Source organism: Pezoporus wallicus, unplaced genomic scaffold (genome assembly GCF_028554395.1).
Source record: "Pezoporus wallicus isolate ANWC-B61680 ecotype Strahan unplaced genomic scaffold, APGP_CSIRO_Pwel_v1 contig_3568, whole genome shotgun sequence".
Taxonomy (NCBI): Eukaryota; Metazoa; Chordata; class Aves; order Psittaciformes; family Psittacidae; genus Pezoporus; species Pezoporus wallicus.
The window spans coordinates 891659-905305 of NW_026637826.1; the positions used below are offsets into that span (position 1 = coordinate 891659).

Sequence of the window (13647 nt, forward strand, 5' to 3'; positions counted from 1 at the left end):
TCAGGGCTGCCATTTAGCTAGAACTTTTCTGAACTCATATTCATTCTACACCGTATCTGGCTTTGATCTACAATACACAGCTCCTGGAGTTTATTACTCATACTCAGCTGCATTACTGACATGAATGTCCTGTAGCATTAGATAAGCCAGTATAAACAGGCTACAGGAAACACGGTAGGTAAAAGGAAACTACAGAATACTTCACTAGAAAGTGCTCATTTCCTCCAGAAACATACAGTCACTCCACTAAAGCAAGAGCTCCTTCATCCAGCACAAAACCTAACCAACACTTGGGACCCCTGAGTTCCCACCACAGTTCTAGCTTAGTACAACGTATTCCTCCTAATTCTAAAGAAGCTGAAATGTTTCATTCCTAATCTGGCATAATATTTTTCTCTTCTAAAAATGCCCTCTATAGCACCTAAGAAGACTGTTAAAATTTCCTATTCTACAATCAATCATCAGCCTAAAATAACTTTGTTTTCACTGTATGCATTGTGTTCTCCATTGCTTCCTTGTTTTCCTTAAACATCATCTTATTTCAGACAATAAACAGGGTATTTTACAAGTAACAGCTATTTAAGTAACTTACAAAACAAATACTTCAACCTGTACAGTCTTCTAGTTGTGAGCAACCATGACCTGACTTCAGGGTATACTAACTGAAAACAGACTATCCAGTAATTAGCTTATGTGATGTAGTATTACTTAATGCAACCAGAAACATTAAAGTTGAGTGAAATGCAGAAATGTAGCTCTAGACTAAATGAAATTGAGGTGATGCAGAATGACTGCCTTTCTTCACAGTTATTCCACTTTGGAAAGCAGAACAACATTCTCTATATAATCCTCTGTGTGCCTTCCAAGTCATTTCAGGACTTCCTTCTGCAAAATTTCTTTCTCCATTACCTGTTTCCCTTCCTTCTAATCACAAAGCTATGCTAATACTCTTATGAATAACAGCAGAGCCTCCTACTCCATGATCAGAATTTGTATCATTCATCAAATGTTCAATCAAATTCACTAATGTTAAATCTAAAAGGCAAAGAGCCTACTAATTTTTGTGTTTGCTTTTTGCTTTACTTAACATTTGGGCTTCACCTATTTGTCTTCAAATCAGCAGTCACATACACTGTACTGTTGGCACTTAGCAGCACAGGGCATTTTCCACGAGGCAGGTCATTGCTCAACTCACTGCTTGTTCTACAGGATAAGGCCTATGCGTAGATGTTCACTTAAGGACATGGTTTTGTAGTGGGTTTGGCAGTGCTGGGCTAACGGTCGGACTTCGTGGTCTTAAAGGTCTTTTCCAACCTAAATGATTCTGCAATTCTATGAACTAGCAGGTCCATTCATATATACTCCACCTTAAGCTAGAAGTCTCAGACGCCTGGAAGGCAGCTGCAGTACAGGCACAGGGCTTAGGGGAGAAGTACTTCACAACTGCTACACTGTTATTCAGGAGAGTTTCCATACCAAAAGTACCAATACGCTCATAACCAGTGTACTCTGGTCTCCTGAAGTTCCAAGGGTCTTTGTTTTGCTGCTATGCCCAAATTGTCCTTCCTTTTCTTCTCCTGGGAAGCAGCAACATCTGTTTATTGCAGGTGAATAATGACACTTAACACTATTTTGACATTCTGAACCATTCACCAAAGTCCTCAAGCTACAGATGCAGAGAAGTCCCTATACCCCTGCAGAACACTCTCTCTCTTTCCTCAATCCCACTCTGAGTTATTTCTATCATCTTTCACAGAAATTAAGTAGGTCATTGAAATATTATTTTGACACCACATAGCAGGAATTTGTGCCAAAAATAAAAAGTAAAGGAAAAAGAAAGAAAGAACAAGAAAGTGTAGGTTAGGGTTTCTTTAATGGGAGGCAAATCCCAAGAGTTCACATTTATCCTCACAGGTAGTCAGCTATTTTGGTCTCCTCCTCTCCCTAAAAACAGGGAGAAGTGTGAAGAGCAGCAGAGAACACTCAAGCAGATCAGAGTGTTAAAGGAGTGGAGGTTAAATTTTAGCCCCAAAAGGTAAAGTGAACAGAAGGGGGCAGGCTGGCAAAGAAGAGATAAAATTAGAAGTGTGACTAGACTTCACTTGACTGCTATTTCTGGATCAACTATGGGGAGAGCTCTGAGAAGGTTTTCTATTTGTAAGAGAAAGAGAGACCAACACATAGCTGCCTTCTAGAAGGCCAGCCCTGCACAGCAGTTTTGTTTATGCTGCTACTTTTCTGAATCCTCATGCTCTCACAAAATGCCATTATGAATCTAAGTGAGCACCCAGATGAGATTTTCTGGAGCAGGACAGCAATGCGTGTGGCATTTCAATCTAAGGAAACAAAGCTGAAAGCACACTGGAAATGCGTGTGGCAAATCACAATGCCAAGCAGAGTAAACCGAGCCATGTAATACTTTTGGCGGGCGGGGGAATGACAAAACCCTGCAGTAACTCTGAGAGGATGTCTTGTATTTTCCCACTCTAAAATGATTAGTGACATTCTAACTAGGCCCAATTATGGACACAGGCTAAAGAAGATGACAGGGACCTCCCAATTCCAGTATGTAGTGCTTGACTGACACCTGGCTCTGGGGATGAATGTTTCTGCCTGTTGGAGCTCTTTCCTCTCGAGTACCTCAGTTAAAATTCCTTCCATTGAGTAATTTCCATCCAGATCCTGGCTGTGTTGTGTTTGTTCCCATATAAAAGAAAACCTGCAGGCAGAAAGCAATGCCATCTGCCAAGTCAGAAGCTGCTTTAATGGACAAGTATGGTGTGAAGGGGAACAAACTATTATGCTTTATCTTCAGCAGCAGGAGTGATGTTTTTCCTTTCCCAGGAGTAGGTTACAGTGAGCACGCTCATGCCTGAAGTATTTGCCCACAAATATACATAGATATCAACAGTTTCTGCACAAGCAGCCTTCAGAGAATAAAATTCCATCCAGCTCCCCTTTTTCTCTTTACCTGTCATGCCAGCTGTTTTCTTCCTGCGACAGCTTCATCAGCCTCCACTTTCTACTCCTGTAAGTTAACGACAACCCTGCCATTACACCTAGGAAGTATGAGCAGCGGCAAGGCAGAAGAAATGCCAAGGCCCTACTGTCCCTCCACAAAGGATTCTGCACTGAGGCTGTTTCTCAACATTCCTAATTTTCTTGTCCCTCTTCCATAACTGTTTTGGCTGGATGATTTGCTCTGAAATCTCATCTGGAGCAGGTTTGACTGGATGGTTTGCTCTGAAATCTCATCTGGAGCAGGTCTGGGATCAGTGTGGCACAGTTCAGGTTTTACAAGAAACAGCAGAAAAAATCCCTCTGAATATTCTCATCCCTGCAAATATCTCCAGGGCTAGGAAAAGATCTTTCTATTCTTGCCAATTAACCAAGCACAGTTTTTATCCTTCCTTGTTGGGTAATCTTCTCATTAGATCATCTTTGGAGAGAATAGTGGATTCTCTCTGGGCTGCTGGCAGTTTTACTTAATTGCATATTTAACTTTTTATTCAGATCTTGAACACATAATGATGAGAAACACATACATGCAAGCAGCAAACTATTATCTGCCATTTAAACTCCCTCAAGAACTCACAAAATCTCAGCATTTCTGTCCCTTTCAGAAGAAAAGTGCAGATATTCCAGAGCTGGACCGGTGAAGATGACAAACACATATATATAACAATTTAGTGATACATTCGCCACTCCTAACAAAACTCCAGTTTGCGAACAGGGGGGTACTTTGGTCCTTTATATATATTAAAAGTTCTGAGAAGAGCCAGCCAACTCAACCAATGCTGAACAGAAGCTAGTATTAAGAGGATCTGCTGTAGGTTCCTCCTCTCCACCAGTCATAGGACACTCTCAGGGCACAGCAACATTAGTCCTCTTATCCTCCCCACCCAACTCTAAGAGACTAATTAAGTAGATGCTACCATCCATAGGGATTTATTTCCTATTTGATCTCAGAGTTACAGAATTTGCTCCGGAACACACTTGTTACCACTGGATTGTGCTCTGGAAGCAACTCCATTTTAAAATGCTTCCAGCCCTTATGACTGTAAAACTTTTGAAGTATGAATGGTCTATAATTAGCAACAAACCCACTGAACTCTTCAAAACAGGAGAATGGCTTCAGTATTAGCTACTATCCTTCATCACAGTATGCCAAGTAGAGAAATTAATGTTGATAGCACTTCAGACAGATCTGATTAACGGATTACCTCAGAGTTGTAAAAACCTGACATTCCCCCAAGCAGGCGCAAAACCCCAGTGGTTCCAGTCTGTTTACCAAAATCTCCTGTATCCCCATGACAAACTGAGTCAGCTACGTGATGCCAATACAAAAACCAGTGTCATAAAGAAAACGAGTGCTGGAAACATGTGAATTAATCAGCATGTTACCATATTATAAGCTTTCCTAGTTCTCTGTTAAAAACCTATTCAATACACAAAGCTACCAGGTATTTCCAGTTTGCTCCATCACAGTTCAAGGGCTTTGCTGGGGATAGTCGTAGCTTAGTAAAGATAAGACTCTACCCAGACCCTGACAGACCTCTTACGTGACCACTAACAGATTTGTTCTGCTGTCAGCAAGCACGGACTGTGAGGTTTAACAAAATGAAGGGTATCCAAAAGCCTTCTGAACATCCCAATTAATCAGGTTAACACCAGCAAGGACTTGGTAGCTTTCTTAAGGAATTCCCATGACAATTACTTCAGCTGTTTTTTAGTCTCACCATACAGAACCACTCTGGTCCACAACTGGGCTGCTTTTTTCCTAATGATATGGTTTAAAGGCATCAGAGAAGTCTTCAAATTTAAAAGCCACAGAGCAAAAGGCAGGTAAGCTTTATGTTCTCTACAGAATGGTTATTGCCCCATTTATTTAAGTGGCACTTATCACCATAGATATCTACTAAACTTCCTTGGCATATTGGTGTAATCAGTGCTTTGCCAGGTAATAGCCTTCTGCAAAGGGATCACAATAATAAAGCAGAGAATAAGCAAGTAAACAACTAGAAATGCCCCTTAAGAAAAGTCTTCAAAGGGAGGAAAGCCCGAAGACAAATGAGCATTTAAACACTTCCCCATTTAGGGCTATTTCATTGCGCAAGATCCAAAATAGTTTCCTTCCCAAGTATTGCATAATATGTTCATTCAAAATGTAGCAAGTTTTCTCACAGAACACACGACACTGCTCTCTCCTCCGCTTTTTTTGTCTCATAAATATGAACACGAGAAATTCACAGCTGATAACATTCTTCTGGAAACTCACACAGAAAATTCTGGAAAAGACTCAAGTATGCATTACAGCCCTATAAGTAATGGCAAACGTCTCCACATGGTCAAATCCTTCAAGCAGCGCTCTGTGAAAAGGAAGCAACAGAACAAGTAGCTTTTACAGGGCCTTGGGAATGAACTCTGGCCTCCAAACTGGAAGTAAAGAAATAAAGAAAAAGCCTACATACCTTCAAAGCACATTTCTGGCCTGTCTCCTTGTTGAAACACTCCAGTACCTTGCCATTGATTCCTAACCCTAGCACCCGTTTGGAGAGTTTGTAGTCATCTGTAACTGCATGTTTCTTTATCTCTAGCTTGACATGGGCCTCTCCCCCAGGCAAGGCTTTCACGCTGCTCTTGCTATCCGCGTGACTCTCTGGCTGCGATTCCTGTTCACCTTCACTTTGTTCCATATCAGGGAAGAGTCTGAGATGGCAGCAATACCCAACAGATTCCCTGTAGGGTATCCTCAGCAAAGTCCCTCCTCTCAGCTGGTCAAACCAAGTGCTTCAAACAGTCCATCTGCTGGCCATTTAGTCCTGAGTGAAAATGTAAATGGGTATTAGCAACTGATGTCAACTGATCATTCTTGCACTCAACTGCTTTTCTCTCTCCCTCTCTTAACAAGATGACCAGGCTCTAGAGACCAGAAATGGAGGTTCACCTCAGGAAAGCATACTTGGTTTAGTTTTACAGAGCAGTCACCCTCATTCCAATACTCACACACACATGTATATGTATCTCAGTCTGAAGTTATACATTACTTCTTTTACTGCAACAAGTGTCTATGCCGAGTGGTGAACTAAGGTCTCAGCTAAGCTGTGTATAACACAACAGAGATAACCTCTGATTCAACGAAGTTATAAACCTGCACCAACAACTTGTTGCCTCAGCATTTTAGGGAGAAACCTCCACAACAGTCCCCTGCCTCATCCGAGTTACACAAGAGAACTACAAATACCTGGGTTAAGCCCAAGAAGGGCACTGCCTGGACAGGTATCAGGCCTGATGCTGGGCCAGCACTTACCAAATCTCCCCGCTCCATAGAGCGTGGGGCAGGTGCTGCATTACTGACGGGACCATCAAACCACCCAAGGAACTCGGGTATGTGGAAATAGAGCGGCATGGCTCCCAGAGGCGAGGAGCTGCCGGACACCGCTGGGGACCAGCAGGCCCTGACCTCTCCGGACTGCAGCCCCGGGGGAGGAACCGCTGCCAGGGCCTCCGAGCCCCGATAAGAGGGCTGAACCACGAGCAGGCGAGGCAGCACGGGGAGCCCGAGGCCACTGCTCACGCCGAGGAGCCCGAGGCCCGCCCCGCACACTGCAGCCCCGGACTGGGAAGCAGCAACTCCAGCGAGGCGGCTCCCTCAGCCCCCTCTTGGCGCGGCAGAGGAGGGCGGGAAACCCTGAGGTGAGGTGAGGCGAGGCGAGGCGGGCCCCGCGGCGCGCAGGGGGGAGGCGGCGGAGGGGGACGGCCGGGGTGGTAACGGGGGGGGCCAGCGCTGGGCCCGCCGGAGCACGGTTACCTGCCTGTGGCGGCGCGGCGCGGCCCCAGCCGAGGCTTCCCGGTGCGGAGTCCCGGAGGGCGGGGTTTGCCTGGGCCCGCCCCGGCGCCCTGGGCAGGTGCGCGCCGCCTACCCCCTGCGCTAAGGGGAGCCTGCCTGCGGCGGGGCCCCGGCAGGATCGGTCCCATCCCGAGGGAAGCCGGCGGCTCCTTCGGGTTCGGGCCGGGCCGGACCGGGCCCCTGTGGGCTGAGGCGGGGGGAGCTGCCTCGTCCCCGCGGCTGCGTGGGGCAGGACGGGCGGTGCCCGGGGACGGACGAGCGGGTGGTGGGGAACGTGGTGGTTTTAAGGCACCGGCCACGTCGCTCATTTACCGGGGGAAGCGGCCGGGGACGGAGCTGCCTCGGCGGCCCTGGGTTTGTGCCGCAGCGCGCCCGCGCGGTGGCAGGGAGGGAGGCGACGCCAGGCCAGGCAAGGCAAGGCAAGGCCAGGCCAGGCCAGGTCGGGAGCAGCGCCGGCCCCGTCCCCGTCCCCGCGCCATCCTTTTAGGAACGGGAAAGGGCCGACACGTTCCCTCTGAAACCTGTGTCAAACGGTGAGGCTGTTGCTATGGAGCAAAGCCCAGAGAGTCGATACTGGACACACTATGATCCTTCATGCGCTGTGGCTACCGAAACAGCCGGTGCTGTTATTAAAGGCGACCTTTTCTGCCAAATAAGCAGTCGGTATTCCTTGGGAGCTTCAGTATGCACAGTCAGGATATTGAAAGTGATGGTTCCCACAGCAACTGTCGCTCCTCACTGGTGCACAGGGTGCAGTTACAGGGATGTGAAGCGCTGAGTTTTTCCTCCATGTGAAGATGAGTCATGTGTTGAAATGGAGCTGTGTTTGTATCACTGGATAGAGCTTAAAGTTCACATGCTTTACAAGTTAAAAATACATTCGTCGTTTTACATAACATAACGGCATCTGGAGTTCTGACGGTTAGGGAAATAATTAAAAGGGCTAATGAGTCCTTTCTCCAAGGAATAAAAACTAGTTCAACTTAGCAGGATGCAGCTCTGCAGCATATTGCCACGTGATAGGATGCTACCGCTATTCTGCCTCAGGTTTCCCTCCCAGGCGTTCAGCAGTTCAGCTACTGGAGAGCCTGGTCCCCTACTTCTGTTCACCTATTCTGGGCTAATCAAATCCCAGAGGAAACCAGCTATTTCCAGCCTTTCCTTCTCAGGTTTGGCTTCCAGCCTTCTTAGGCTTTGCACCACCTCCCACTGTGACATCTCAGGGAAATGTATACGTAACTGTAAGCTCCCAGGCTGCAAACCTTCAGTAGCACTGTTCTGCAGTCAGCAGCTTGCTCTTATTTCCCTTCCCACGGCTTCTGTCTGTACCGGCTGGTTTATTTGTCCTGGATGGTAATTCCCTTCTCTTTGCAGGAGGTAACTATAGTCCTGTAGCCAGCTCTCAGTCACCGGGGGCCAGACCCTTCAGAAAACTTCTCAATCTCCCAGATCTCTTCTGTATTCTATAATTTGAGAAATACTCACTCACACTGATGTGTAAGGTCCCATGCCCACCCCACTTCTGATCTTCCCCTCTAACTCTTACACAGAAGTCTATGGCTGACCAAAGCAAGCAGAAGTTACAATGACCAGCACACTGGAGTTTAGCAGAAGGTAATTCATGGTCCCATTCTGGGAAATATTAAACACTGCGAAAAATTCCAAACACATGTCTACCCAAGGGGTTGCTATTTTTTACAGAGTGTGTCAGAAGCAAGGAATTTCATTAAGAAATTATGACTCTAACTATTACAAGAATGAGTTCCTACAAAATTAGCTTTGCCTAGAAAGAAAGCAGGAAAGATGAGGGAATAAAGGCAGGATTCTTCCATGTGAAAATACTTGGTTCTACGTGTCTCTGTTACAAACAGTCTCCCACTGAGAAGAGTTCAACTGGTAGGATACAAAACACATTTTTCAAGTCACTGCTGGAAACGGTACCTTACTGAAAGCTGTGCTTGTCTGGGTACACTGCTCAGTATTGTCTGTATATGCTCTTAACAAAGTTCACTGTTTTACCAGGAACCAGTAATAATTTAATCAGGGCAAAGACCTTAAAATTCCAGTGTGAATCATGGTTAATAAGGCCTTACAGCAACCCTCTGCTAATTTCACCCACCATAAACTCTGAAAAAGCCTTCCCAGCACCAGCCCAAGGATCAAACAGCCTCACTGTACACCAGGATAACCACAGCTGAGGAACAAAGAGCAAATATATTCCCTTGCTTTCTGTGTGCATTTTTTGTCTTGGATAGGCTGTCCAAGCACAAGACATACCTCTACCCCAGGCAAAACACAAATATCATGTGCAGAAAACCTCTAAAACTGCTGACTGACAGTTTTTCTCAATATCAAAAGTCTTTTTAACAGAGTGTTTTCACAAGTGACAAGATGCAACCTGATACTGTAACAGCCAAAACCATCCCCTGCTCTTGTGCTAACTTCAGAATCTCTGCCACCGGACATCTCCCCTGATCATGCTCAGCTGCTACTGGCTATTCAGAGTTACTCTGACTATGCTGGGCAGCCCCAAGGCAGCCCGGTTTGGGTGCTGCACCAGTGAAATGACTGCTACAGTGACCTGGTGTGGCATCTTAGGGGACTGGACCTGCAGACCTGTGCCAGGTACCTGCTCTGAACTTCCCACACTCATAAATCCTGGCCTTTGCAATCCACGCGCAGTTTGCACAGAGCCAAGAACATTCCTTTGTGCAATGTCCTACTCTTGAGCTGCTTAAAGTTTTATAATTCCTAACAAGCCCTGGGAAGGGCCAAGCGTTCTGGGTCCAGGCACACAGCTTAGAGTTAACATCTGGGTTAACCACTTCACCCCAACACCTCTGGCATCCTAAAGGCAAGCAAAGTGGCCGCAGCTGCCCCCTGGTCTGGCTCCGGGAGCGTTGCCCACAATGTCTGCTTTAAATGCCACCTTTACATCTCCCCAGGAATTACATCTCATAAGATTAAAAACTTACACCTGTGAATCCTGCAGCTTCTCTCGTGCTTATGGCAGGTTAAGCTGTGTTAGCATCCTTTGGACATACTGATGGAGGCCATGCTGACAGGCCCACTGCAGCTGACTGAGCCAGGGGACTTTTTTCATTGAAAAGAGGCTTTTTATTTATTCACCGATGTTTGCTTTTTGAAGCTTAAAAGAACCCAAGCACAGTACTATTACAGGGTAACAGCCCACTGTGTCAAAAGTTCTTTCATCCTCACAAAAATCCCTAAACTGGTAAATTAAATATTAATCCTGGTTTTACCAAAAATTCCCACCAGCAACAACACAAAATAACTTATTTCAAGAGTGAATTTAGTAGCTCAGCTGTGCCTGCCTTGCCCCAAACTAGAAGAGTAGCTCATAGGAGAAAATAGCCAAACAATAAGACCCTAATCTTGGAACAAGATTTGAGGAAGCAGCCCCTTTTCCGTAAGCTAGTGTGTTAATCAAGTGCAGCATTGTACTACAGCCAGCACTTTGTTCCTTACTTCATCGAATCAAAGACTGGTTTGGGGTGGCAAAGACCTTAAAGCTCATTCAGTTCCAACCCCCTGCCACAGGCAGGGACACCTTCCACTAGAGCAGGTTGCTCCAAGCCCCATCTAACCTGGCCTTGAACACTGCCAGGGATGGGGCAGCCACAACATCTTTGGGCAACCTAAGCCAGTGCCTCAGCACCCTCACAGTAAAGAACTTCCTTATATTGAATCTAAATCTCCCCTGTCCAAGCTTATAATGTACTGGAAATCACAGATACTTGGTTTACACACAGAAAGCACTACTGTTGAAATACAGCAGGTTAATTTTGGCTATCCCACTGGCTATTGTCACTGCCTTTTGAACATGCTGTAGCAATTCAACAACAGCAATATCTGGTTTCAGAGACATTTCAGACTTTCAAATATCATGTTTCTTAGCAAAAATGAAATGAAATACCTGAGTTTGCTGTCATCTGGAGAGCTAAGAAAGCTGATGTCATCAAATTCTTTAAGGGATAGCCTATTTTGGAAAAGTAATACTGGAAAGCTACAGTTACCTAAGTTTACATACAGAACTGATTTGCATGGAGGTCAGTCCTTTGATAGCAGTGTCTTGTGGAGATCAATATCAGCTATAATAACAAATTATCACCATCAGCTGAAAATATTGTGACTTGTTTTCTGAAACACTCCTTCCTCTGAGTAATAGCTATTTATATTTTTCTGGCGTTATGAGAAATCCACTCTCTGGGATGTGTTATATAGATGTCACCAAAGAGAAAGTCCTTTGTATTGTCAGGTTAAAGCGAGGACACAGCTTTGTCTGACTGGGAGGCTGCAGTCAGACAAAGCTTATTAAATCTCTCAGGAAGTTCTTCAGACTGCGTCTGTGACACTAAAAGAAAGGAAGGGCAGCTTTACAGAACAATATTGTGATATGAGGGAGAAGAAAAGCTTCTTGTAGGATCTTCAGTGTAGTCTGTCATGTACACGGTGGTCTTAAGAGAGACTATGTACATGTTTTTCTCCTGCCTTGCAGTTCTGCTCTGGAGATGTCTGCCTCAGACTTATAAAGTCAAGAAAGAAGGGGGGGGGGGGGAGAGAGAAAAGCTCAACAACAGGCCACAAATTGAAACAGTTTCTATCATGCAAACAACTGGGAAAGCTCAACAGCAAACAGAGCAACCTCTTTTCTCTCCATAGCTGAGGTAACACCAGCTTATAAAGTTCTTTCATAGTCAGTGATGTTTACGTCATGCTTTGTGATCACCAAACTAGAACTACCTCTTTTTTATTCTCAAATCCTCTGCCCTGACCTGGGATTATAACATGGTTTCTAGGAGGAATTACAAATTGTGGCTATGAACCAGCTGCCAGTGAAGGAAAAGGAAGTCTCAAGAGCATCAGTCTCACTATCTGGAGAGCATGTCCTGATACCTCAGTTCCTCAAAATCACTTCCTCCCTGTAATCCCCACATACTCACCAGGCGTTTTCCCACAGAAATACAGGTGAGGCTAGAACAGTTGCTTTTATAATCCTGGACTCAGACAACTTATTGTAGATACCTTGTCTTGCTTATCACAAATGTTTTGGGAGGCTCCAATCCCTGCTCCTCTACTAAGAGTTGCTGCTCAGGGACCCCAGAACAGAAGGAGCTCTGGGACAAGGCTTATGTACAGAGGGAGTCAGGCATTTCCTGAGGGGGTTGGACATTTCCATTTCAGCAGAGAGAGAGAAAAATAAAACAGCAGGGGTTTTCATAAAAGTATCATAAATCAAAAGATCAGAAGTTTTCCAATCTATCTACAGAAGATGCTGCTTAATTTTGTGCTGCAGTGGAACACAAGAAATTGATCTCTCATTTGAAAAATATCCTGCAGCTAGTGGTATGACAACAGTGTCTGATAGTCCGGGGTGGCCTTTCAGGCCTCTCAGGAATGCAGTTTTTGCAGAAACACACCATTTAATACAGGCAGAAAAGTCTCTAACATAGAAGCATCTGTTAGGGACTGCAATCATCTTCTAGGCCACCACATGCCAGCAAGCCTAGGGACAATGAATACAGTGAGGTCCTTACAGGAACACCAAGGTGTCTGTAGTCTGAAACGAAGCCCATTGCTGTCCCACACTTCCCATGGAACCAGCTCAGATGCGGCCGCCTCCATGGCACAGCTCACCCACACGCTGGAGACCTGTCCATTACTCCACACCAGGCTGGGAAATCAAAACCACAACAGTAAGTCCATCACCCGTGTGTCTTGATTACAGAAATTGCTGTGCCCTACTCAACAACCAGATGGTCCATCTAAACAAGGACAGATGCTTATTGCTGTAATGTGTGTGGGGTCGCATGCTACTCCTTACATCACCACACGGGTGAGGGTCAGAGATGGCTTATGGCCACACAGCAGCCAGAGGGGCAACTTTCACTCTTTCATATACAAGCTTATAAGAAAGGCAAATCTAGTCCTCGAGACAACTCTCGAGAGTTACGATTTTGGATGTTATTTTTCTTCTTCACCAACTCTAACACGGTTACAGAAACGTGCAGCTGAAGCAGCGTGACCTGCCCGCAGTGGGAAGGCGACTCTGGCCGCCTGCCTTCCCAAACACACATTCATCAGTAGATGGTGCTGTTGTGTTGGTGAACTTCCGAAGGGACTGCCTGGCTCTCGATTTCTGGATTTTCCTACCTCCCTGACTATCCTGGGCTTTCTTTGATGCCTTTCACAATAAAGCCTATCACTCAACGGGATTTCTTGTTACTGCCTCTGCCGTCTTCTAATTCTTCAACACTGACCCCTGAAGAGCCATTTAGACCAGTATAAACTGGGTTTAAACAACCAATTTGTTGAAATGGCAGCAATTTATATTGGCTGTGCACAGGTAATCAATGGCACTAACAGTGGGGCATGGGCAAAGCAGGCACACCGTTCTGTTTCCTACTTAGGGCATTACCAGTGCGTGAGGAATACCAATGAGGGGCAAAACGGTTAGGCAGAGTGATGAAGTATTACTGAACGCTCCTGACTTAAACCCCCATCACTAATTCTGTCGATAAATAACCCAGGCATTAGCCTGAATACTGGTTTGGGCTGGGCCCCTAGAAAAGTTTCCAGTGAAAATGAAAGCTCCTTACATTAATACTCACACCCACCAGCTACTTCAATTTAATGGTCATCTTTCAGGACTCGGGGGAAGAGCAGCATGGATCTAGTGACTGCAGGGGGAAACCACTGCATCGGAATGCAATGCATACTGAGCAAAGTAGGGTCTGCACTGGTATGAACACCTACACTGCTTCCACGGAGCACAG

The 13647-nt window shown here is 45.6% G+C and overlaps 1 protein-coding gene across 4 annotated transcripts in view; it reads right to left on the minus strand.

Annotated features, from left to right (window-relative positions):
• Positions 1–13647, minus strand: part of MAPKAPK3 (MAPK activated protein kinase 3) — a 113294-nt gene that overhangs the window by 41823 nt on the left and 57824 nt on the right. For 3 of the 4 annotated variants that reach the window (XM_057407691.1, XM_057407693.1, XM_057407695.1), the window contains exon 3: positions 5472–5822. In XM_057407691.1, coding sequence (XP_057263674.1) covers positions 5472–5696 — 225 coding nt within the window. In that variant the 5' untranslated portion in view covers positions 5697–5822. Of the gene's footprint in view, positions 1–5471; positions 5823–6811; positions 6947–13647 lie in introns of those variants that run through there. The other variant, XM_057407692.1, reaches the window with a different exon arrangement.